The 27,752-nt window shown below is 35.9% G+C and overlaps 1 protein-coding gene across 1 annotated transcript in view; it reads left to right on the top strand.

Moving 5' to 3' along the window:
- Window positions 1-27,752, top strand: part of CFAP43 (cilia and flagella associated protein 43) — a 157,594-nt gene that overhangs the window by 48,651 nt on the left and 81,191 nt on the right. The window contains 6 exon segments of the mRNA XM_069098895.1: window positions 4,214-4,294; window positions 6,224-6,372; window positions 16,125-16,228; window positions 16,914-17,048; window positions 18,111-18,283; window positions 24,496-24,642. Coding sequence (XP_068954996.1) covers window positions 4,214-4,294; window positions 6,224-6,372; window positions 16,125-16,228; window positions 16,914-17,048; window positions 18,111-18,283; window positions 24,496-24,642 — 789 coding nt within the window.

The following is a 27,752-nucleotide window of genomic DNA, read 5'->3' as shown; positions in this document are numbered from 1 at the left end:
CACCCCCCAGGTGAGGAGAGCCCAATTTTAACCAGTGTTCAAAGTCAAGAAATAGGCTGATAAAAATTAGCAAAAAAAAAGAACTTCACCATACAGAGATACTATGGTAGCAGGAAAGAAGAGGACACAAACAGAAGACAACATGGAAAGAGTTACAACCAAAGCCTCAAAGAAAAATGATAATTGGACATGAACTCCAAAAAAATTCCTGGAAGGAAGAGTAGAGGAAAAATTGAAAGGAAAAAATGAGATGATACAATAAAATTACAAAAAGTGAATTAATAGTTTGATAAAAGAGGCACAAAAAATTGAAGACAATAACCTTTAAAAACAGAATTGGCCTAGTAGTAAAAGAGGTACAAACACAAAAATTCACTTGAGAAAAGAACTCCTTGGGGCAGCTAGGTGACACAGTGAATAGAGCACCAGCCCTGGAGTAAAAAGGCCTTGAGTTCAAATCCAGCCTCAGACACTTAACAGTTACAGCCATGTGACCTTAGGCAAGTCACTTAACCCCAACTGCCCTGCCTTCTCCCCTCCAAAAAAGCAAAAAAAAAAAAAAACCACACACATACACACACACACACACAAGAAAAGAACTCCTTAAAAAGCAACATAGGCCAAATAGAAAAGAGATACAAAAGTTCACTAAGAAAATAACTCTTTAAAAATTGGAATTAGGCAACTGCAAGCTAATGATTCCATGAGATATCAAGAAACACTTTTTGAAAAAGTCAAAAGGATGAAAAAAATAGAGGAAAATGTGAAATACCTCATAGAAAAAACAACTGACATGGAAAAAAGATTGAGAAAAAATAATTTAAGGATTACTGGCATACCAGAAAACCATGATACAAAAAAGAGCCTAGGGGTGGTGAGGTGGTGCAGTGAGTAAGAGTGCTACCCCAGAGTTGGGAGGACCCAGCCTCAGATACTTAACACCCACACAAAAAAAACTGGACTTGTAACCTTGGGCAAGTTAATTAACCCCAATTGCTTAAAAAAGAAAAAGAAAAAAGAGCCTAGACATTATATTTCAAGAAATTAATAAGGAAAACTGACCAAATATCTTATATCCAGAGGGTAAAATAGAAATGGAAAAAATCCACCAATCACCTACTGAAAGAGATCTCAAAATAAAAAATTCCATGAATATTTTAATCAAATTCTAGAGCTTTCAGGTCAAAGAGAAAATATTGCAAGCATCTAGAAAGAAACAACTCAAATATCATGGAGCCACAGTCAGTATCACACATGATTTAACAGCTTCCATGACAAAGAAGTGGAGGATTTGGGATATGATATTTTGGAAGGCAAAGGAGCTAGGATTAAGGCCAAGAATGACTTACCCAAAAAAACTGAGTTTACACTCAATTTGCTCAGGGTTACTCCTTCAGGAGGAAAAATGGATATTTAATGAAATAGAGAACTTTCAAGCATTCTGATGACAAGACCAGAGATGAATAGAAAAACTGACATTTACATAGAAGACCCAAGAGAAGCATAAAAATGTGACCATGAAAGAGAAGTCATAAAGGACTTAATAATGTTAAACTGCTTACATTAATATATGGGAAGATGATTCATGTAACTCCTAAGAACTTTATCACTATTAGAGCAGTTAAAAGGAATTTACATTGTGGGCATGGATGTGAATAAATTATGTTGGAATGATTTCTAAAAAGATGAAGAGGTGAGAGAGGGATGCATTGTAAGAAGGGGAAAGGGAGAAGTAGAATGGGGAAATTTTTCCTCACATAAAAGAGGGGCATAAGGAAGAGCTTTTACAATAGAAGGGAAAATGTGGAGTGGGGTGGATGGCAATGCTTGAATCTCCCATCAGAAATAGTTGAAAAAGGGAAGGGGGAATATATATATATATATATACACATACATACATATATATATATATATTACACTCTGTTATGCATAGAAATCTATTTTACCTAAAAAGGGAACTAGGAGGAGAAGGGAATAAGAGAAACAGGGAAGGAATGATAAAAGGTAGGACAAATGAAGGGAGGTAGTGGTTAGAAGTAAAATAGACTTTTGAGGAGGGTCAGGATAAAAAACAGAATAAGAAACAAAAGAAAGTAGAATGGAGGTAAACATACAGTTAGTGATCATAATTGTGAATTTGAATGAGATGAGTTCACCCATAAAATAGAAGTAGATAGAAGAGTGAATTAGAAATCAAAATCCACCAGTATGTTGTGTTCAAGAGACACACTTGAAACAGAAAGAAAAGCAGTTAAAATAAAGGACTGGAGGAAAATCTAATATGCTTCAGCTGAAGTAAAAAAGAAAGTGGTAGCAATCATGATCTCACATAAAGCAAAAGCAAAAATAGACCTAATTAAAAGAGATAATCAGGGAAACTACATTTTGCTAAAAGGTACCATAGACAATGAAGTCATAGCAAAAATTTTTATAGTAAGTTGCTCTGATAAAGTCCTTTTCTCTTAAATATGTTGAAAATTGAACCAAATTTTTAAAAATAAGAGCCACTCCCCAATTGACAAATGGTCAAAGGATATAACAAGCAATTTTCATAAGAAGAAATCAAAGTTATCTACGATAATATATGCTCTATATCACTATTGATTAGAGAAATGCAAATTAAAACAACTTTGAGGTACCACCTCACACCTATCAGAAATGACAAATGCTGGAGAGGATGGGGGCAAATAGGTACATTAATAAACAGCTGGTAGAGTAGTGAACTGGTCCAACCATTCTGGAGAACAATTTGGAACTAGGTCCAAAGAGTTCCAGTAATACACCTACTAGGTCTGTACCCCAAAGAGATCAAAGCAAAAAGGAAATGGACCTATATGTACAAAAATATTTGTAGCAGTTCTTGTTATGGTGGCAAAGAACTGGAAATTGAGGGAATGCTCATTAAGTGGGGAACGACTGAACAAGTTGTGGCCTATGATAGTGATGGAATGCTATCATGCTATATAAGAAATGACTAGGGAAGTGGTTTTAGAACAACCTGGGAAGACCTGTATGAACTGATGCAAAGTAAAGTGAGAAGAACTGAGAGATCACTGTGCACAGTAAGAGCAATGTTGTACTAATGATCAACTGTGAAAGACTTGGCTACTTGACTATTCTGCTCTAGTGATCCAAGAGAATTCCCAAGGGCTCATGATGAAAAAATTCTCTCTTCCTCCAGAGAGAGAACTGATGAACTCTGAGTACAAACTGAAGTATCATTTTCTCACTCCGTTTTTTTTTTTCAACTTGACTAATGTGGAAATATGTTTTCCATGATTTCACAAGTGTAATTGATATCATACTGCTTGCCATTTTAGGGAGTGGATGTGAAGAAGAGAATTTGGAACTTGGAATTTGAAGAATTTGGAAAATGGAAATAATGTTAAAAATAAATAATAAATTAGGAGGGAAAAGAAATTTTGGTGTAGTAGAACAAGCATTGACCTGAAATCAAATCTATGTTCAACTACTTTTTGCCTGTATGACCTTCAGTAAATCACTTTTTTTTGCCTCAATTTTTCATCTCTGTAAATGAGGTGATAGAAGACAGGGGTTGATGAGATGAATTCTAAGGTCCCTTCCAGCTCTAAATCCTATTAAACAATACAAAGAGTTTTGAATTTCAAATTAATTTCATTTCAGAAGGAAAAACCTGGTCCTTTCTCAAGAATTCCCAAACCAATAAAATTCTATTCAAGGTATTAATAACAAGGTGATACATAACTGATCTTCCTTTTCACCACATTAGCCAAAGAGTCACTTCTCAGCTTTTCTTCATACCCATCCAGAAGAGGTATCAGAACACAAATCCCATGAAATTTCAAGTCTTAAGCACTAATTCTATGAAAAGACACAAATATAAGGACAACTATGATGAATTTCCTAGAATCTCATGCAAATATGTCAGGTAGAATTACTTCTAGTCAATCAATTTCCACATTAAAAACAACACAGATCATCTTTATTTAGTGTTTAATTAATAGTTAACCCATAGTAAAGGTAATCAGTGCATTTTAAATTACAAATATTGATGATGAAATTTTCATCCTGACCAAAGTCATTCCTTTATATAAATGGCACTTAGGGTCACGTCTCAAGGCAAACCAATAGAAGCTGACCTGCCTTCACAAAATACAGAAAAAATTCATTTTTCATAGGAATCATTTCTATATTGATAACTGTAGTCTTTATTATTGCATGTCTCTTACAGTCAATAACCATTTTAGGAGAATTTTATATTTGGTCGATAGAAGATGGATATCCTGTCAGCAGATTAAGCCTTAAAACAGAGGTATGTATATATAAAAAGCAGGTATTTTTCATGTAGAATGTTATGGCAGCCTACCTTTTCATTGCCACACGAACTAATCCTTGGTTCTAGTTATGGCTTTGCTGCTGTATTAACCTGGTCAAATGAATTCCTTTTTCTGGTCCTCAGTTTCCTCATACACGGACTGAGGGGATTGAACTAGATGAACTCTAAGTTCCTTATTCAAGACAATAATAATTGCAAGGTATGACTGAAAAGTAATTGAATTGATTCTACAAACCTTGCTTAAGTCATTTTCTTTACTTGCAGTGATTATGTTATGTGTGCTTTCATTGGTCTATAACAATTATGGTAAATCTTCCTCTGATCCAAGTAAATCCATACTTTCCTTATGACTGTCAAAATTCAGTTATGTGAATGACTTATCTACAAAGTTAAAACTTTTAATGTTTTCTAAAATATATCTAGGAGGGAAATAATCCAGGTAGGAAGGGGTAAAGTATCACAACTGAACCCATGTCTTTCCCAGCTTTTTTCCACTATGTATAATTTCTAAGGAAGTAATCTGATCTCCTTAGTTGCCTTGGCCTAGGTGAAGACAAGTCTTGTTTTTCCTTAGTTCAACTGAGAAAATGGTAGTTTTTTTTTCCAAAAGATAAAAATTATATAAGTGGTGGTGTATAAATAAAACAAAAGCAATTACAAAGGGCAATAAACATGAGTTTACAGAGCATGCAACCCTTATCCTAAACTAACTATGGGGGGTGGCTAGGTGGCACAGTGAATAGAGCACTGGCCCTGGAGTCAGGAGGACCTGAGTTCAAATTTGATCTCAGACACTTAACACACACACAAAAACTAGCTGTGTGACCTTAGGCAAGTCACTTAACTCTGATTCCCCCTTCCAAAAAGCAAAAAACAAAAAAACAAAAACAACCCTAAACTAACTATGGTATGACTTTTAGTCGTGTTACTATTCTTCATTTCATTTCTGCTTTGGCTGTTCTAAAGCAAAAAGGGATCTGCAACCATTTAAAGAGAGCAAAGGGTAGCAAAACGTCACTAGAAGCTAGGTGAGATACTGTCTGTCATAAGTGTGTGGTACTATCTGCTCCCTGGAAGAATTAAGTGGAGAGCTAGGGCTATTAGTAAGATGAAAATTTGTGTTGGGCAATATTTCAGTTGTGATTGCTGATTCTTTCCTTCTGTGATAGTCCCTCACAACAACCAAGAATTGTGAATAGGTCAAATTGAATAATTAATCTTAAATACTTAATTTTGCAACATTATTATTCATAGTATGATTAATCTAACTTTAATAATGATTTAAAGCTAAAAGTAAGTCATTTAATTATAATTTATAATTCATAAACTCTTTAATATATTCATGGATATATTTTCTTGACAAGGTTACATTTCCACTAAAGGTTAAATGTTTCCATATATTCTTAGGGATTTAATTAACTTAATCACTAATAATAATAGTAATATTAATAATGACTGATATTTATATCATGCATAAGATTTACCAAGTACTTTAATATCCATGATTTTACGTAATATTCCTATTTTACATATGAGAGGCAGTATGTTGTAGTGTATAGAGAGTCAGTCTTGGAACCAAAAAGGCCTGAGTTCAAGCCTGCCTCTCACACATCCTGGCTGTACCACCTTGGGCAAATTATTTAACCTCTCAGTGCTCTAAGAAACTCTCTTGAGATGGTCAAAGTGCATTGGTAAAGGGAGTTGTCTCATTTGAGAGTTTATTATACCAATAAAATCACAGGTCCAATCTCAGTCCCTATCCTGTATTACATATGTATTTATAATTTATATTAGAACCTGGTGCTACCTTATTTCTTCACTCATTCAGCCACTGCAAATCCTGGGGGGAGTTCTGATATGAGTCTTTTTGCTAAAGCTAAAAATTTGGGAATTTATTTTGACTAGGTAAGTGATATGGCTTGCTGCCCCTCCTCACTTTCAGTGGCTGTGGGGACCACTGCAGGATATGTGTTGTTCCTTGACATTTCTACAATCAGATCTCCTCGACTTGTTCACAAAGTCCTCCTGACCAGATCTTCTATACAGCATGTGCAGTAAGTAAAACCTGGAAGAGGTGCTCTTTGTGATACCTTGTATGATATGTTAGCTGAGAATACCATAAATGAATGGTTCTGAGGTCCTAGCTAGCATAAAGACAGTAGGCTTTTGACTTCTTTAATTATTGGCTGAATTGTTATATAATTACTTTATCCTCTTTTAACGTGGAAATGAATAACTGCTTTTGTTTATTGAAATTCTACTTTTTTGCTTTTATAATTTTACATTTTTAGAGATTTCAAAATATTATAAAATCTTTTATTTTGTGATACCATCAGGAATTGATTGATGCAATAATGCAGCTCCTTTTGGAAACTGTTTATATAAACCCTACGTGACTTATTTTTATTTCAAATGAACTATGTTGACATAGTGTATTTCATTCATGTCATTTTCTGTGACTGAAATATTAACTGTAGGCTAATGTTTTGTGATAGGATTTAAATAAAAGGATTAGAAAGAAGGAAAGGACCTAGTTCAACCCGTCTTAAAAAGGGATTCCCACAAGTGGTTGACAAGTAGTCATCTGGCCTATTCTTGAAAACCTTCAAAGGGCGAATCCACCATCGTTTGAAGTAGCCCATTCTCCCTGTGGTCAGCCCTAATTGTTAGGAATTTTTTTTCCCAACATCAAGCTTTAAAGCTGTTTCTTTGTAACTTCTTCCCATTGCTCCTAGTTCTCTTCTCTAGGTCCAAACAGAAGAAGTCCAATCTCTCCTCCATATGACAACCCTTCAAACACTTAAAGAAGCAGCTCCTGAACTAATCTCCTGTGCAGAATTTGAATCCTTGACATCGTCCATATCCTTCCTCTGAACCCTGTTAAGTCTTCTTCCCCAGAATCCAGGGTGCTTGACAATACCTTGACTGGGCAAAGAAGAGGTATATCCCTGTTTTAAGGGATTGATAAATTTATTATATTCTTGGACATAATTTTTAAGGTGTCCATGACATTTATACATAATCAGTCTTGGTCATTATAAAAGTTGTAGTCGTTAGCTTACAGCAAGTCGCCTCTGTTGGGTGAAATCTCTGACCTGATCTCTGGTTGAAGTGATATTTTATTTCTGAAGTCAAGAATAGGGAGATGGAATCTCCTTTCCGAAAAGTGGCCATCAAGGATGCCTATTGTTCCCAGTATCATACCTCATTCTATTACATCCTGGTCACTCTGGGATTAAGCAGTTACTTACTTTCAAAGGGAAATAGAACTGTAAATTCAGAAATAATAAATTAGAGCAAAATAGGGTCAAGTTCATAAGCCACCATTATTTTCTAGGTCTCTGAAAAAAAATCTTCTAACCCAATCTGAGAATCCCTTTATCTTTCTCAAACTTGATTTATAAAAGATTTACAGGTGAACCCTCTTCTCTAAGGAAGTAACAGCCTCATCTTTTCTTTCATCATTCAAAATACCACTTTGACTTTAAAACATAACAAAACTGCGTCTGGTGTAGAGGGGAAAAAAAATGGGCTTTGGAGTGAGGAGATTAGATCTAAGGCTATGACAATGACCAGATATGTGACCAGGGAAAATCACTTGACTTCTCTGAACTTCGTTGTCATGCAGAATGACAGAGGGTTAGACTTGAAGTCCAAGAAATTTGGGTTCTATTTGTCTCAGATCATTATTTGACTGTGAGAGCAATGGAAAATCACAGAGCTTCATAGTGTTTCCTCATCTGTAAAATGGACATGATAGTCTTTGTATTACCTACCTCAAAGGGTTGTTATAAAGAATGTATTTTTGCAAACCCTAAGGGGCTATATAGATTTGAATTATTATTATTAAAGTATACATGGAAATTATTATAGTCACTATTATCATCATCACGATGTTTATTTCCACAGGGAAATCTGAATTAATAGGGCATTTCTAGAAAGGTCAGTCCACAGTATTTTATCTGACTCTTTCACGGTTAGGCAGAACTAGTCCCTGAAATCTGTTTCTTGAAACCAGACACTTGCTAATTACACTTTGTCCTCTATCAGACAAGGTAATATGAATGTCAAAGAAATAGACAGGTCATGACAGTTTTCCCATCACCTCAAAAACATTATGAAACAGCACCTTAAAGGTTCACAGATATAAATCCCTCCATAACAGTTATATATTTTATTTAAGGAAATACTTAAAATTACCATCTAAAAGAAAGGCTGATGCTGAAAATGTACCATGTTTCCCCGATAATAAGACACTGTCTTATTAATTTTTTGGACAGAAAAACACCAGAGGGCTTATTTTCAGGGGAGGGCTTATTTTAATGAACATTGACAGCAATTTTAATAAACAGGTAAATGTGAACAAAAAAATACCTTTATTCAATAATGATCATGTCATCTTCTTCAACAACTTCGTCATAAGTGTCCATACCCTGAATTCTGTCCTGGATGTCTTGCGCCTCCATTTCCTTCAGAAGAAGTGGACCCAATCTGTCATGTCCAGCAATATAGCTCTCTTTAAATGAATATGTCTTGTCCAGGTAACCTGCTAGTAGTGCCTTGGCGACACAGCTGTCAGTAATTTTATCCCATGACTTCTTCACCCAAGTCACGACTTCTTGCAGACAGGGCTTCACAAAGTTTCCATGCTGATTTCTTTCCATTCTATTTTCAATGTAGTCATTGACTTCCATGCGTAAATGGTCCTTGAATGGCTTGTTTATTGCAATATCAAGGGTCTGGAGATAGGCAGTAATTCCTGCAGGAATCATTACTTGATCTATTCTTCTCTCTGCAAGGAAGTTCTTCATTTCTTTAGCGCGGTGAGTGCTGGCTGAATCCCAGACTATCAGACCTCTTTGGTTACCTCGCATAACAAGTGGCAGCATTAAATCAACTCATTTTCTTATAACGGCTTGTGTACACCAGGCTTTTTCGGTTTCAAGAACGTAAATGCCAGATACACGTTCAATCTTATCTTTCTTGCCCTTACTGATGATTAGAGGTGTGGCTTTCTTTCCATCCAAACGAATTGCCAAAACACAGGTGACCCGTGCACTTTCATAGCCAGTGGTGGGAATGTAGATTGATGTTGCACCCCTGTGATGAATTGTTGTTTGAGATCCTTGTCCCATAAACACTGCAGTTTCATCCATAGCAATCATATTGCAGGTTTGGTACTTGGAAATGTCGATCCTATCAATAAAGGACTTGAATGCAAGTGCACGTTTAATAACTTCAGCATCTTCCAGCTTAAACAGTGTTGTTGATCTTCTTAGGGACAGTTCATACTGTTGAAGGAAACTGTCCAACCAGTGTTGTGATGCTTTGAATCCTTCTGAGACCATTTCAAACTCTGGTGCCATTGAAAGGACAAATGCTTGAATATCAGCCCTGTGCACAACCAAGGCCTTTGCTCTCCTGTCAGCAATCCATTCACCAGTGAGGATCTCCAAGTCAGGATATAAGGGCTGCCGACCTAATCCAGACCTGCGCTTTTTCCCTTTTCCCTCATCCACCTGTTGATTGAGGTTATTATAATCTGCTCTCCATTTTCTGACCATTTGAAGATCCAAAAGTTTTTCTTTACAGAAAACTGCAAGATTCTTGCCATGTGACTCCTCTACAATTGCTTTCTTATACTCAACAGTATACGGTAGCTCTTCCTTTTTGTACTCATGTCTGGGGGTCAAAACAGACAGAATAATAAAATTATGACCATCAGTCCTTCTTTTCACTCCATCATGCCCCCTGAGTTCTTCTTTTTTCCTCCATCATGCCCTTTTTATCCTCCATCATGCCCCCTCACTCCCGCTTACATACCGGGCTTTTATGTTGTCCTGCCTCAGCTCTCCTCTGCGGCACTGCTCTCATGGGTACCGTAATGTAGCGTGTAGCGCAGGGGATCACCTTCACTACAGTAGCAATCTCAATAGGGCTTATTTTCGGGGGAGGGCTTATTTTAGAGGAATCTTACACAGTAAGGAGAGGGCTTATTTTCGGGATAGGTCTTATTATTGGGGAAACATGGTATTACCCTCTTAGCCTTACTGTATTTATTCAGAACTATTTGTGAAAGTCCATTTTGATTTCTACTCCTATGGAAGAAGGATTAGATATATTCCATGTGGCCTCAAAGGACATAGAACTGCCATCAAGGGGTAGAAAATATAGAAAGTTAGATTTCAGGAGACTCCAGAAAGCCCTACTCCAACGACTCTTTATGGCAAAAAAGCAATCCTGACTTCTTGAAGTCTATGCCAATAGAACACACACTCTGGCAAGTTTGTGATGTCTATAAGTAAAGGCCTCAGGGGGAAAAAATCTAGTCTATTTTCTGAGGATGAACCTAGCTAAGTACAAAACTAGGTTATCTGGCCATCCAGAAATTAATTCTTTGGCCATAGCAATCTATGCAATGAAAAAAAATACAAAAATGGCCCTCAGGCCTGTAGAGACTCCTACAATGACCACTGGAAATGCAGCAAAAAGGGGACCATACAGTCTGCATTTTTTTAAGACAGCCTACAATTTTAGGTAGCTTAGCTCTTTACTAATGACTGGAATGATTTAATTATGTCATTCTCAACACTCTCATGGTAAAAAAAAATTGGAACAAAGAAGGAGAATCTGCATTCAAATGGAAGATTGGCTTACAAGTTCTCACTGGAGAGACAAATGAAGGAGTTGATGGAATTGGTTTTACAATGTAAACAAAATCAACAACAAACATAATTTCATAGATTATTAGATTTTCTTATATTGCAGGATTCATGATAAGTATTTGAAAAAAACTCCTATGAAAATCATAACTTAATACATCAACATTTGCTATAGAGAATGAAGAGGTAGAGAAATTCCACAAACTTGATAAGACCCTCCATTTGAAATTAATATATACTTTGATACTCAATGACTTCAATGCAAAGATGGGAAAAAAGGAGGGTGGCATACCACATGATGGAAAATGTAGAGTAGGAATAAGGAATAAGATAGGTCAAATAATTGTAGTCTCCATGAAAGTTTCATACCTATACATGATGAATTCTTTTATTTGAGAAAAGAACTGATGTATAACTAAAATATCTGCATCCTAACCTATTTAAATGTTGATGATGAAAATGGGATATGGATCGAACAAAGGACATAGGGACCAATTACAATAATTTCATATAGAAATTTAACTAATACAAATCAGTTGCCATAATGGGGACTCCTGAAGAACCTAAAACAACCTTAGCAAATATGTGACCTGTCATGGGGATAAATATGGCAGCCAATGGCAATACCAGTATTGAATATAAACTCACTTGTAAAATTTTACAGAGGATGACAGAAGATTATGAGTACTATTACCTCATAAAACAGAGAAGTAGTACAATGTAAATGTAAAACTAGTGTAAAGAAACTTATCTCATGGGCATTTAAGAATTAAAATAAGAAAACATAATAAAAAATGGAAAAGATCTACCAAGATTTTGAAACTAACTCTTCACCATCAAATCTCAGATGTAATTATAGAGGAGTTAGAAAGAAAAGGAAAAAGTAGCTGAATTAAACTAATTGTCTAAAGAAGAGATCTATGCTAGAGGTAATATACAAAATTTATGAAAGAAGTGAAAATACCAAAGAAGTGGGAAAAAATCCAATGCCAAAAAAGTGAGGAAGAGGAACAACTATCAACCTACATGTCTATTTTCCCAGGCAGGTGGTATAGGGATTAAAGTTCTAGACTTAAGAGTCAGGAATATTTGAGTTCAAATTCTGCCATAGCTGCTTACTAGCTGTGTGACCCTGAACAAGCCACTTAACCTCTCAACCTTTGTTCCCTCATCTAAAAGATGTGGATAATAATAGCACCTCCTTCAAAGGATTGTTATAAAGATTAAATGAGATACTATATATGAAGTAACTTTTAAAGTGCCATATAAATGTTAGCTAAGTAAAATTTTCATGAGAATAACCTATGTATAATGAGGTCATATTTGATGAGGTTCTTTAGAACAGAATGTGCAGGCTTTTGTATATGATATTCCACAGAAAAACCATCACAAAATTGACTGGAAGATATAGATAATAAGGGATTCTACTATGTTTATTATTTATTTATTTTTAAAAAATTGTTTCACTAGAGCAAAACACTCTCCTTAAAGGCTCTCTTCCAACAAGATGTCTCCTATGTATCCAATACACAAGGTGTCTCAGACATTCTAACCACTTATTTTCTCAACCTATTCAATTCCTAAGATCTACTTCTCTGTGACATCTGTCATACACAAAGATTGTTATACACTTGCTCTTGCCAATGCCTACAAATGCAGCACTTCTATGTTCAAGAAGCCTGAAATCTCCTTATCTGACCATAATCTATTGTCTTTCCACCACTCCCTCTGTTTTCCCTTGCCAAACTCTTTACCCACACCATGAGGGGTCCCTCAACCCCCTCAGTTCTTTCCCAGGCTATCTCCCTTGCACTTGCCACTCTCTCTTGTTTTTCCCACTTTGACCTCTTGGTGAAGCAATTCAATTCTACCCTACCCTCTTCTCATTTTTCCCTTTAGTTTTCAACATTCACTTTTATAAAATTTTGAGTTCCAAGTTTTTTTTCTATCCACTCAATTTCTAATTCTTTGCCAACCACAAAAAGAGCTGTTATAAATATTTTTATACATGTGGGTCCTTTTCCCTTTTAAGATTTTGTTGAGATACAGAGCTAGTAGTAGTATTGCTGGTTCCAAGTTTGGTTGCCCTTTGGGCATAGTTCCAAATTGCTCTCCAGAATGGTTGGATCAGTTCACAATTCCACCAACCATGCATTAGTTTTCCATTTTTCCTACATCTCCAACATTCATCATGTTCCTATTTTGTCATATTAACCAATCTGATATGTGTGAGGTGATATCTCAGAGTTGTTTTGATTTGCATTTCTCTGATCAAAAATTATTTAGAGTATTTTTTCATATGACACAACCCCAACTGGGCCCTGATTATTTGCTGGTAGGCAATCCTATTGTACCTCCCTTATCAACTCACTATTGCACTATCTACAGTGACTCAAACTTTTCATTCCTTCTCAAATCTCTGATTGCTTCTCCTGCCCCCACCCTCTCAGCTGTGAACTTTGCCTCATATTTTACAGAAAAAAATGGAGGCCATTTGCCATGATTTTTCCTCTTCTCCTCTTCTTCATCTCATCACTCATGTCTTCTGCCACTATCTTCTCCTTTGCCCCATCTCACATGAAGAGGTAATCTTATTCTTTCCCAAGACTAACCTCTCTACATGCACAAATGATCTCATTCTATCTCATCTTCTCCAATATATTGCCCTTCTGTCATCCCTTTTTCACATATTTTCAATCTCTCTCTCTGTCTCTCTCTGTTTCTCTGTTTCTCCCTCTCTCCCTCCCTCTCTCCCTCCCTCCCTCTCTCTCTCTCTCTCTCTCTCTCTCTCTCTCTCTCTCTCTCTCTCTCTCTCTCTCTCTCTCTCTGTCTCTCTCTCTCTCTCTCTCTCTCTCTCTCTCTCTCTCTCTCTCTCTCTCTCTCTCTCTCTCTCTGTCTCTCTCTCTCTCTGTCTATTGGTTCATTTCTTACTGCCAACAAACATGCCTATGTCTCCCTCAACCTTAAAAAACCCTCACATGCTCCTTCCATCCCTGCTAACTATCACAGTATTATCTCTCCTCTTTTAACGGCTCTGTAGCCTTTGACATAGCAGAGTACCCTCTTCTCCTCGATACTCTTTTTGTAGGTTTTTGGGACACCATTCTCTCATGGTTCTCCTCCTTAGCTGACCTTTACTCTTCTTCCTCATCCAGATCACACCCTCTAACAATAGGTGTCCCCAAGGGGTCTGCTTATGTCCTGGGTTCTCTTCTGTACTATTTCTTTTGGTCATCTCATCTGCTCTCATGGATTTAATTATCATCTCTACGTTGATGAATCTCAAATCTATTTATACTGCCCTAACCTCTCTACTGACCTCCATCTCATGTCTCCACCTGACTTTCAGACATTTCCAAATGGATGTCCAGTAGACATCTTAAATTCAACATGTCCAAAATGGAACTTATTATCTTTCCCTTAAGCCCTCCTCATCTCCTAACTTCCCTACCACTGGCAAGCACAATACCATCCTCCTAGTTCCTCAGACATACAACCTAGGCATCGTCCTCTACTCCTCACTATCTCTTACCCCACCCCACCCCCACCATTCACTCTGTTGCCAGCATCTGTCAATTTCACCTTTGCAACATCTCTCAAATACATTTCCTTCTGTCTTCTGACACTGCCACCATTCTGGAGCAGGCCCTCATCACCTCCCACCTTAACTACTGAATTAGCCTGCTTCATGTCCCTCCTCATTCCAATCCATCCTCCATTCAGCCACCAGTGATTTTCCTAAAGTGCAGGTGACTGTGTCACCTCCTCCTCAACTTTAGGATTCATATTTGAGAGATGTTGCAGAGGTGAAATTGACAGACCTTGGCAATGGAAATAATATTAAAGAAGAGGCACCATGACTTACAGCTGAAACCTTCCATATGGGTTGCCTCCCCATTAGAATGTGGGCCCCTTGAGGGAAATCATTGGCTTAGTTTTTTATTTATATCACCAGAGTTTAACACAGTGTTTACCACATAGGGCTCTTAATAAATATTTCATCAATCTATATATATGCATGTGTATATATACATATATTATATATATGTACACTCGCATACATATACAGATAGATGCTATGAATGAGCAATTGGTCCCAGAATTAAACAAGGGAAAAAATGGGTAGTTTTGACTCAAAAAAATTTAAACTCCTTTAAACACCCCCAAACTTCTCCTGAAAAAAGGCTCATCTTTTCTTTTTTGTCTTTTTTTGGAGGGGAAAGGCAGGGCAATTGGGCTTAAGTGACTTGCCCAAGATCACACAGCTAGTAAGTGTTAAGTGTCTGAGGCCAGATCTGAACTCAGGTTCTCCTGACTCCAGGGCTGGTGCTCTATTCACTGTGCCACAAAAGGCTCATCTTTTTAATATCAATTTTCCTCCATGATATTTTTTAATACTGATTTTCTTAAAATATTTCTTCAAGTCATGGAACGCTATAATCTCTGAAGCAACGAAGAGTCATGTGATAAGTCAGTCAGTCAACAAACAAATATTTGTTATGCACTTATTATGTGCCAGGTTCTGTGATAATGACAGGAAAGTGTGAATAGGCTATGATACATAATAAATAAGGAACTACTTAGAAGAAATGGAGTAAATAACATCACCAGAGAAATGTATGACTGAAAAAGAAAACAGTCTGCCTATGTAATGAGAGGAAACAATAACTGATGGATAATCTGTGAGCTCCACTCATGTTCTATTGATATCAAGATAACACGCAAACATTTCCCAAAACACTAGGTGGGTTCCCAGTGGCAGAGTTATGGAAAGACAGGGACAAAAAACTGGACAAGCTAGTCGAGCTCGAATGCATTGTCATGTGTATATTACTAGGAACACCCACATTAATAAAATGACAGATCCATCTGAGAATAAGGAAGGACTTAATAATCAGAGCTCTAAGAAATATAATGTGACATAGGGTCAAAGAGTGAATAAGGAGTTAGAAAATCTTATTTTAGATTCAGATCTGCTACTTATGACCTCTGTCATTTTGGATAAATCATTTAATCTCTGGGCCTCAGTCTCCTCATCTGTAAAATGGGGAAGGGTTGGACTAAATCACCTCTAAAGTCCCTTTCACATATTCTCTTATAATAAGAAAAAAAATCTACAATATAATTCTCTTTGTTTTTTATAGTTATGATCAGCACGGTATATTTTTGATCATTGGAACATCTGATAGACATATCTTCTTATTAAGTTCCAAAGCCTCAGAAACATTCAGGATTATTGGATTTACAGGTAATATACATACAGAGGCAGTATCTATTAATTTAGATATTTTGGTGACTTTCCTCCAAAGGATCAGAGTTTTGAGAATGAATGAACTATGAGTGTAACAACTATGATTGTGAAGTTTACAAAACTTTTCACAGTGTATTTAGAAATAAGAGTTTTACAAACACAGAAGTTTAGAGACAAGTTGCATACAAAGCCAATGTCTTCTTGGTTTCAAATGATAAGTTGTATTCATTCATCCTTGAATATGATTACATTAATATTTGACTTTTGATGGAGATCTCTACCTCATGTTTTGCTGCGCACACATCCTTTATTTGTTCCCTACACAAATCAGTGAAATCACATTAAGCTTCAGACATGGTGGAAGTAGAAATAATTTTAGGTCATATATATGAAAACTACTTTCTGAATGTCACTGTCTTCAAAATGTGAAATGCCAAAAATACTATAAATATAGAGTCCTAGAGGCTTGCTAAAAGAATATGTTATTTGTGAATAAAATGTCTACTTTGGATTGTAGAGTTACTCTATAAATAAAATCCTATTGGTCCCACCTAGAAATTTCAGATATAGAAATTTAATCATGGAGTAGCTTGTAATTAGATGTTTCAATCTGAATAAGCAAATTTCTTAAAATGATCACCAATAACAATTTCTGCATATGTCTACTAATGTCTATTTTCAGAGGTGAGTGGTAACATTTTACAGATATCTACAGTTTGTGTTTGGGGAACTAACAAAATTCAAGTAACGGTCCTTGAATCTTCAGAAAATAGAAGCAAGCTAGAAATGTTCACTCTGACTGATGAAATCTTAGCAGGTAATAAAGAAACATAATGACAAGTTATTATTAAGTATAATTATTACTAAATTACTGAGAATTAATAAATTATTATGTATTACCATTTCATAGCAAATATACCATTACTAACTTCGTCCTGAGTCTTTTCCTTTTCAACCTATTGGAAAAGTTTGCAGCACTTAAACCACTGCTAAATTAATTGATTATTTTATGTTATTTTCTGCTTCATATCCTCAAATATACTTTAAGTAAGATCAGTTAAATTGCAGGGTAGTTATTTTAATAACAAGGATGTAATGAAAGCTTCCCTAACAAAAAGAGATATGTAAAAATAAATTCTCCAAATCAATTTACTGTAGATGCAAAAGAAGTTAATAGTTATAAACAGAAACATACCTATTTATAGATGACATTTATACTTAGAGTAGTATAAGATAGCCAAAACTACCAGAATGCTTTTATATTTGTTTTAGGTCTCTTTGTATACCCATGAATTACTTTATTCTACATATCTATTGAAATATTGAGTTTTCTAAGTCCTGAGAATATAAGTGATCTATCCAATGGTATAAGACTTGTTAACACTAGACTACCTTCTTAAAGGATCAATCTACATCCGTTGGCACAACACATTTTTTATCCACAAGGCAAAGAAAATAGAGATAGTAAGATGGAATTTTTTTATTTCAAAGGAAAATAATATCTGCTTATAATTATTTGTATTTAAAGTACACTTACATAGATAGGAGAAAGGGCTTTTCAAATATATTTCCTTGTCAACTGATGCACCTGGTCCTTTTAAAGTTAATATTGGAGAAGTAAAAAATGTATAAATACTTCTAAAAGATTCAGATTTATTTCACCAATTAGCATTGCTTAAAGAATCGGAACATAAGAACACCTCAGAGAACCAAACAAATTTTTGTGTCATCTGATGTGCATGGTCCTTCTAGTGTTAAGTGATCTTTTCAAACATTTTTGTTTTTCATAAATAGCACATTACATAATATCTTTATTGGTTTTAAAAGTTAAATTCCAAATATATCTAAAGTGATTTCTTCTCTTCCCCAAATCTTGTAGATGCTGCCAAATATAGTGATGAAAGAGGGAGACTGAAAAACAAATTATTTACAAGGATTCAGTATGAAATAGATCATCCTTTAACCTCTGCTGTCTTGGATTATGATTGTGAAAAAATATATGGCTTTTGTAGCCATGTGCCATATATCTGTACCTATGGTATTCCTCAAAAGGTATTCCTCTATTGCCATTAATTTAGTAAAATATTAATATATCATTTCCCTTAGTAACTAAGTCAAATAAAATATATGGATTAAGTCACATTTTCTTGATTCCTCCCAGAGAATTTTAATTGACACATTCTTTGCTGATCTGGCATTCATATTAGCCTCATTTGGAGCCTATTATAGAATATTCCATAAATATGGCAGTCAATAAGCATTTAGATTTCATGAACACTTGTGGGTGACAGGCAAGATCAATGTGATACCTATTCTAATGTGTAGCTGAGGCAGGGTAGAGGTCATGGGAAATGAGTAGATAAAAGAACTGAGAAATTAGGATATTTGAGGGAGTATCAGTATATTTGTTGGGATCTCCTAGTATAAGGGCAGAAGTTGGGATAACCTATGAGACAGGTACTGAACTCATTGAGAAAGAAAGGAGATATCCTGGAGGTTGATAGATAACAGTTACCATAATCTTGACTGGGTGATCAATTTTTTGGTCTCTTTTATTTAGTACTTCTCCCCAGTTACCTACAAAAACAATTTTTAACATTCATTTTTAAAACCTTGAATTCCATATTCTCTGCCTTCTTCCCTCCTCACTCCTACCCCTCACTGAGAATGTAATCATTTCTATATAGGTTATACATGTGTAGTCATGCAAAACATATCCATAAAAGTCATGTTGTAAAAGAAAAAGACAAAAAAAAAGCCTCAAGAAAAATAAAGTGAAAAAAGTATGCTTCAATCTGTATTTAGACACCATCAGTTCTTTCTCTGGGGATGGACAGCATTTTTCATCATAAATCCTTCAGAGTTGTCTTGGATCATTGTATTGCTGAGAGTAGCTAGATCATTCACAGCTGGTGAACACAAAATATTTCACTTCACATCAGCCCGTGCAAGTCTTTCCAGGTTTTTCTGAGAGCATCCTGCTCATCATTTCTTATAGTACAATAGTATTCCATCATAATCACATATCACACCTTGTTCAACCATTCCCAATTGATGAGCATGGGTGTTTAATCTGTGATAGAAGAGTCTGGAAACAGCAATGGGGAGCAAGGAGTATTCTGAGTCTCCCACCATAACCAGTAAATTGAGGAGTATGAATTAAAGTGCAACCTCAAGGGATGCAATGTTATGAAGGAGCCAGATCTCAGTGAGAACCAGAGGCTGGAATGAGAAAGGAAAATGTTTAAGATAAAAGTAAGTTTGTTAATTATGGAGCAGGCTTTCCAGAGAGGAAAGTGGAATGGGTAGGTAGATCTAGAATGGAACTTTAAAGGACTCCACTAAAAAGGGTAGGAATAAGAGAACAAGCAGGCAGTGGTAGATGGTGATTGAAGTTTGGATGGCAAGGTCCAGGGATTCATAATCGTTGGGATGGAGGAGACAATACATCCTAACACCATACCATTGGAGGCAGTAGTTAATAAGCCAAGTTTCTTAGATAAACATAAGAAAAAACAGGAGTGCAGGTTAGTATGTATGAATAAATGAATTTTCTTTCCTTTTTTCTTCCTTTTCTTATTTCCTATACCTAAATAAATGATAGAGGTGTTTTATATGTTTACAATGGTAATTGAAGTGTTAACCCATGAGAAAAAATAACTGGAGTATTTTAGTGTACTGAAAGCTCAAGATAATTCAACAATGTGACATGGTAGACCCCAAAACTAGTGCTATCCTATGCAGCATGAAAAGAGGCATAATGTTCACAACAAAGATGATAGTTTTATTGTACTTTGCCCTGGAATACTGTATTCAGTTCTTGGTGGCATATTTTAGGAAGGTCATGAAAAATAGGAGTGAATTTAGATGGTAATTAGGATGGTGAGTAGACTGGAAACCACGAAATGTGATGCTCATTTGAAGAGTACTTGGGAAGATATAATTGTCTTTAAGAATTTCAAGGCTTTCATTAATAAAATATATAGAGAACTGAGTTAGATTTATAAGAATATAAGTCATTCCCCAACTGATAAATGGTCAAAGGATATGAACAGGCAGTTTACAGATGAAGAAATTAAAGCTATCTATGGTCACATGAAAAAATGCTCTAAATTACTGTTGATGAGAGAAATGCAAATCAAAACAACTCTGAGGTACCACCTCACACCTATCAGATTGGTTAATATGACAAAACAGGAACATAATGAATGTTGGAGAAGATGTAGGAAAATTGGAACACTAATGCATTGTTGGTGGGACTGTGCACTGATCCAACCATTCTGGAGAGCAATTTGAAACTTTGCCCAAAGGGCAACCAAACTGTGCATATCCCTTGGTCCATTAATACTACTATTAGGTCTTATCTCAACAAAATCCTAAAAAAGGGAAAAGGACCCACATGTACAAAAAGTATGTATAGCAGTTTTTTTCTGGTAGCAAAGAATTAGACATTTAGGGGATGCCTAACAATTGAGGAATGTCTGAAAAAGTTGTGGTATATGAATGTAATGGAATACTTTGTTCCATAAGAAATAATAAGTAGGTGGATTTCATAAAAATCTGGAAAGACTTATGTGACCTGATGCTGAGTGAAGTAAGCAGAACCAGAAGAACATTGGACACAGTAACAGCAACATTGTATAATGATCAATTTTAATAGACTTAGCTCTTCTCAGTAATACAATGTTCTAAGGCAATTCCAAAAGACTCATGATAGAAAATGCTATCCACATCCAGAGAAAGAACTATGGCATCTGAATACAGATCAAAGCATACTATTTTCATTTTTTTTGTTTTCTCTTCCTCGTTATTTTTCCTGTTTGTTCCAATTCTTCTTTCACAATATAACTAATGTGGAAATATGTTTAATATGATTGTGCATATATGGACTATATAAGATTGCATGCTGCCTTCAGAAGGGGAATGGGAGAAAATTTAGAACTCAAAATCTTATAAAAGTGAATGATAAAAACTAAAAATTAATTAATTAAAAATAATTTAAGGGCTTGTCTGTGGAAAAAGTACTAGACTTGTTCCATTTGATCTCAGAGAGAACCAGTAACAGTGGATTGTAGCAGAAAGAGTTCTAGAACTGGAGTTAGAGGATATAAGTTTAAATTCTATCTCTAACACATTTGCCATTGTGTAGTGTTGTTGAGTCATTTTCAGTCCTATCTAACTGACTTTTTGTGACCCCTTTTGGGTTTTCTTGGCAAAGATATTGGAATGGTTTTGCCTTTTCCTTCCTCATTTCATTTTACTGATGAGGAAACTGAGGAAAACGGGGTTAAATGACTTGCCCAGGGTCAAACATCTAGTGTCTGAGGCAAGATTTGAACTCAGAAATATGACCTCACTTCAGCCCCACTGCTCTATCCACCTAACTGCCCTTTGCCTTCTATGTAACCTTGAGAAGATCACTCAGACTATCTAGGCCTGTTTCTTCATATGTAAAATGAGGGAGTTGGACTAAATGATCTATAGGATCTCTAAAAGTGGTCAATTTCAGCTTGATTCAAGAAAAAACTTCCTAAAAATTGGAGCTGTCCAAAAGTGAGATAAGTGGTTCAAGAAATAGTAGGTTCTCCCTCCTCAAGAAAAGACATAATATATGACCATCAGTACCACTGAGAGTTTTGGTCAGGTATGGGTTGGATTAGATGGCCTCTTCAGTGCCCTCCAGCTTTGTATGTTGTGATTATTGTTATAAAGGTTCATACCTTCTCCTTGCCTTGTGAATATCAATCAGCATCTAAAGGATGCATTGTCTTTATTAACAGGTCAGTGACCTTTTCTCCTCTAACTCTAATCCTAAATGTACACTCTAAAAAGGAAATCATTCCTTTTTCTTTTTAAAAATTCTATATTTTAAAAAATTTCAATTAACAAGCATCTATTTTCTCTCCCTCTTGCCCTACTTATCATTTAAAAGGAAAAGATAAAACTAAAACCCTTGTAACAAGTATGTATAGTTAACAAAACAAATCCCTACACTGTCCATGTCCAAAAACAAAAATGTATGTCTCATTCTGAATTTTGAATCCATTTTCTCTCTGTCAAGAAGTGGGTAGCATAGATAATCATGACTCTTCCTTAATTATTATTAGTCATTCATTGCACTGATCAGAGTTAAGTGTTTCCTAGCTGTTTATCTTTACAGTGTTGTTGTTATTATATAAATTATTCTTCTGGCTCTGGTCATTTCACTCTGCATCAGTTTCACACAAGTATTTCTAAGTTTCTCTAAACCCAACCCTTTCATCATTTCTTACTGCCAAGAGAGAAAGGGAAAAAAGAAGGGAGAAACCATCCAAGAATGATAAGGAATTTTCACTTTAGAAGGAAAGAGGGAGAGTGATGGGCAGTGTTGTAACTTACTCCTTTTTAGTATTTCACTTTCCTCCTAACTCCTTAGTATAACTTTTTAATCCCCAGATGTCTTGAGTGAATTACAGAAAAGATGATTTGCTTACATTTGATTCCCTCTGGGGTTTGCTGAAAACTGGATGCATCTAGAGAATGGAAAAAGAAACCCCTTAGGAGAAGGGACTTTAAGATTCTCTTGTGGATTCCAGAATATGTGTGTAGTGGAAAGAAAGGAATGAATAATTGCTTCACAATGTTAAACAAACATGAGAGAAGTATCATGATGTAGTGATGGGAGCTCTGGACTTGGAATGAAGAAGATCTGGGTTCAGATTCTACCTCAGACACATACACAGTCTTCAGGGCTTCAGTTTCATCATCTGTAAAATGAGAGAGTGGATTCTGATGTCCTTCATGATGCCTTCTGACTCTATAGCTATGATGCTAGGATCTCACAACTAGCCCTACTAGCAAATGAACCAACAACCCTTTAAGAATTAACTGTGCTAGGCACTGGGCTAGGTGCTACAGATAAAAGGACAAAAGTCCAACAGTCCTTGCCCTGAAGGAGCTGACATTCTATTGAGGAGGTACCATATAGACAAAATGGCGACAACAGGATGAGGGAGGGGCGGTGCTCACTAGCAGCTTGGGGGCAGGTATACTTAGAGATGGAGAGGATGGGGGGGGGTGCATTTCAAGTGAGGGAGTGGGAGTCTAGTGCAAAGGCAACAGGGATTGGGATGACAAAAAGTTAAGAGACAGGATCATAGTGGATAATTTTTAGTGGCAAATTGCATTAGGAACATAAAATTGCAAACTAAGTAAAGTTTGTCTTTACTATCCTTTCACCTTTATTTCATTGATCTCCCACATTCCTCCCCCTTCCATCTCTCCCAATTCTTCTCCAGATGCCCAAAACTTTTAACTGAAGGAACCAATCCAGTCCTATCATCCTCAGAAATGCCTCTAATCCTGTCTCTTTCTCTCCACCTCTCCCTTCAAAAAAAAAAAAAAAACAAACCCAAACCACAGTATATTCTAGTAAGAGTGAATCTAAAAAGATAATATGATTAATATAAGTCTCTACCTTTTGAGACTGGGAAGGGAGAGAAGAGGAAAGGTGGCTCAAAATGGCATACAGAAGAAAACATATGTATCTTTGTAATTTACAGTTGGAGATAAACATGTAAAACTTAAAGGAGATATTAATACAAATGGATTTGTAATTACTGAAATATTTAGGGAGATTTTTCTTTTCTTAGCCAGGTACCTACATCCAAAAGAACAGGCTCCTCTCCCCTATACTGGGGAGCCTTCTGAAACTTTGTTAACTCCTACTTTAGATGCTAAAGCTGGAATCTCATTTTCACCAAATTTGATATTATATTATAACTTGACTTACATTAACAGAGTCTGAGAAAAGGGCTGCATCCCTACTTCTAAAAACTCACCAGATGAACTGTTTGGTGATTAATTTGGATTGGGGGGGGTTCTATCAGCAGATGTTTAAATTCACCAAGAGCCATTTGAATGTCTTCATTTTCTGCCTTTTATCAGTCCTTGGTATTTAAGATAAAGTATGGGATGAATTTGTTACATTCTGACAGAATCTGCCACAGACTGGAAATAAAAACTGCTTTTGTTGGGAAAATTCCCCTCAAGAGGAAGAATCAAATATTTAAGAAACAAGATGAAAATAAACTTGAAAAAAGGGGCAAAACCCATGAGGTGATGCAAACATATGGACCTGTTTATTTTCAATGATAATATGTATTGGTTTTTCATTTATATCAATAATCAAGTTGCCAACACAGTGATGTTGTTTGTTCTTATTTGAAATGAGAATTATTTTCATAACCTTGAATACAGTTTGATATTTTCTTCTTGGTTTACAGAATAGTGAAGACATAGTTCTCAAAGTAGAGAACAAAATGCCAAGTAAACATTATGGAACTGGAATGCTGTATCTGTCATATCACGGCAGATGGCTGGCATCAACAGCTAAAGATGGAATCTTGAGCATCCGTGATAGTAACAGTATGGTAAATATTTATATCAATATGAAGCTATCAGTGTCACAGTGGGAAGTAGGAATGGACTTAGACTAAGAAACAGATACGCTTAAGAAGTTTGGAAAAGAAAAAAATGGCTTTTATAACTTCCTAATCTTTGACTTGTACTGCTATGGATTTTCCAAGTTCTTGATGCCTTATGTTCCAAAATAATATAGAGTATTTTTTAAAATAAATTTTTTCTTGATATTTCCTGTTTCTTTATATCACCGTAGTATCCCATGTATCTTTCACCATTCCACTCCCAGAGAGACATGCCATATAATAAGTAATATTTTTTGGAGAAGAAAAAGAAGAGAAAAAAGTCAGCACAACTTATTGATAAGTTAAAAAATTCCAAAAACAAGCTGGAAGTGTTTTCTCCTACCTCTTCATTTGAATCCCACTTTATCTTTATAATTTTGTCACATTTACTTTTGATTTTTTGATGTGTAGTTCTTTCCATTTACGTTTTGTAGTTCTGTGCATATAGTTTTCTTGGCTCTGCTCACTTCACTCTGCATTCGTTCATGTAAATATTTCCATGCTTCTCTGTATTCATTACACATCATTTCTTATAGCATAGTAATATTCCATTACATCTATATACCACAACTTGTTTAGCCATTTCCAAATTGATGGGCATCTATTTTATTTCACTGATTCAGTTTCAGTTTTAGTTATCACAAAAAAGTTAGTATAAATGTTTTTGAATGTAGGGGAACCTTTTTCTTATCAATGTCTCTCTTAGGTTATAAGTTCAATAACAGAGTCTCGGTTCAAAGGGTATGGACATTTTAGTAACTTTATTTGTATAATTTCAAGTTGTTTTCCAAAATGGTTCAGTTCTTCTTTTGAGAACTGTTTGTTTATATCCTTTGACCATTTATCTGTTGGGGAATGGCTATTAATTATAGACATATGTATATGTACAGTTTATATGTCTTGGATACTAAGCCCTTAATGGAGAAATTTGCTACAAAGATTATTTTTCCAATTTAACCACTTCTTATTGTATATGTATTAGTGTTGTCTATCCAGAAGCTTTTCAGTTTAAAGATTCCTCTTTTGCTGTAAACACAGTATTATGTTCCTTCAGTAGCTTTTTAAAAGTAACTGAATCTTTTTAAAAATCTTTTTTTTAAGGTGGCCCTTTATCCACTGGCTTTTTTCTCTCACCTCAAACCCCTCATCTCCTTTGCTATTCCCCCTTTCTCTTCTTCTCCCCTTCCACTAGTCCTGTTCTCTAGTTTTAAATTTTCTTTTCTTTTGCATCCATTTCCAAAAAGGATCTTTCTTACTCTCTTCATTATTTATTTTCTCTATCTGCTTACTCTAGTCCCTCATTCTCTGGCCCATGACTTCTAGAATTATCTGGTTTCTCTCTTTTCTCTGTATTCTTCATGCTATTGAAGCTTCCAAGGCATCATTGGTCTATCCTACATCTCCTCTCAAGGTGTTTTCTGGATTGTCTTACAGGATTCACCTCAACAGATTCCTCTTTTCCATTGTTCTTCCTTTCCAGAACAATACTAATTATTATTGTTGTTATTTTTATCAGTCATAATGATAGCAGCTAACATTTATATAGTTTTTACTATGTGTCACGTCCTGTACCAAGTGCTTTACAATTATTATCTCCTTTTATCCTCACAACTCTGGAGGGTATTATTATTATTATCCTCATTTTAGAGATTAAAAAAAAACTGAAGCAAACAAGTTGAGGTTAAGTGACTTGCACAAAGACACACAGCTAGTGTCTGAGGTCACATTTGAATTCAAGTATTTTTGACTCCAGGCTGGGCACTCTAACTACTGTGCCCCTAACATTGCCGCATGGTACAGCCCCTCATCCCCTATGTTCCTGACTATGCAATCCACCATTGATCCATACCCCTTCTTTCTGACCTTTTTACCCCCTACATTTGCCTAGAAATCTCCCTGTGTTCATGCTCTTCCACTCCTCCAGGTTCCAGTTGCCCCCATAGGTTCCCTTTCCCCATTCCCCTGGAGAAATAGAATTTTCAAGTACCAGTCCCCCAGACCTTATCTCCCTTCACTGCTCATCTCTTTTCACTTACAGGAATATTCACCAGTGAAACTCTCTCCTACTTCTAAAGTAAGGCCTCCTTCCTTTTTCAGTCTTTCTCTTCTGTACCCCATGTAGATTATTCTTTTTTTTGGAAGGAGGAGGACAGGGCAATTGGGGCTAAGTGACTTGCCCAAGGTCACACAGCTATTAAGTGTTAAGTGTCTCAGGTCCAATTTGAACTCAGGTCCTCCTGACTCCAGGGCCGGTGCTCTATTCACTGCATCACCTAGCTACCCCAGGTTCTTCTCTTTCTAAGACCACAGAGGTCACCTTCCTCTCATTGCTAGCCCTTGATTTGACCCCAGGGCATCTTTCGCTCCTCTCTATCCCTCTATTTCCCTACCCCCTTTCATGTACCTTCTGTTCACCCTTCGCTGTTACCTCTACCAGATTTCTGCCTTCATCTGTCTCCTTGTGAATAAGTAAGAAGGGTCTTACTGATCTCTCTACTGCCAGTTTGTTGCTATTGCTGTCCTTGCCTGCTGCATTTATTCACTCCTACATTTCTGTTGTTTGAGATATTCAAGAGGCAAAAAATCTCTTCAGTTCTGGTTTTCTTTCTAAAAATGTTTCAGACTATTTATTATTAAAATCCATCTTTTGTCCTGTACAGTTAAACTCATAGTCCCTCTGGGCTACATCCTGAGCTCTATTATTCTTTGGAACACATTATTCCATTCCTTTCTCCTTTTTCTAGCAGGTGCAAAATAGTCTTTACGTTATCTGGTGTGAAGGTCTTATGTCCTGTTGTATAATTCTAGGTGACCTGTAACCTTAGGTTGTCTCTATGCATCATGACTTGGAAATAAGTATGTTTTGCTTGCATAGTGAGCATATTTTTATTTTATTTATTTTAATTTTTTGCTACATATTAAGTTCCAAACTGCCCTCCTCTTTTCCTCTCTTCCTCCCCATCCCATACTAGAGGAGGCCACTATCTGACACAGAGCAGAAAGATAGATAGATAGATAGATAGATAGATAGATAGATAGATAGATAGATAGATAGA

This window comes from Petaurus breviceps, unplaced genomic scaffold (genome assembly GCF_028583685.1).
Source record: "Petaurus breviceps papuanus isolate PSGF00001 unplaced genomic scaffold, PetGlider_PUasm1.0 37, whole genome shotgun sequence".
In the NCBI taxonomy this organism is placed as follows: Eukaryota; Metazoa; Chordata; class Mammalia; order Diprotodontia; family Petauridae; genus Petaurus; species Petaurus breviceps.
The sequence above is the reverse complement of the archived record's forward strand: the minus strand, read 5'-3'. Positions and strand labels throughout refer to the sequence as shown.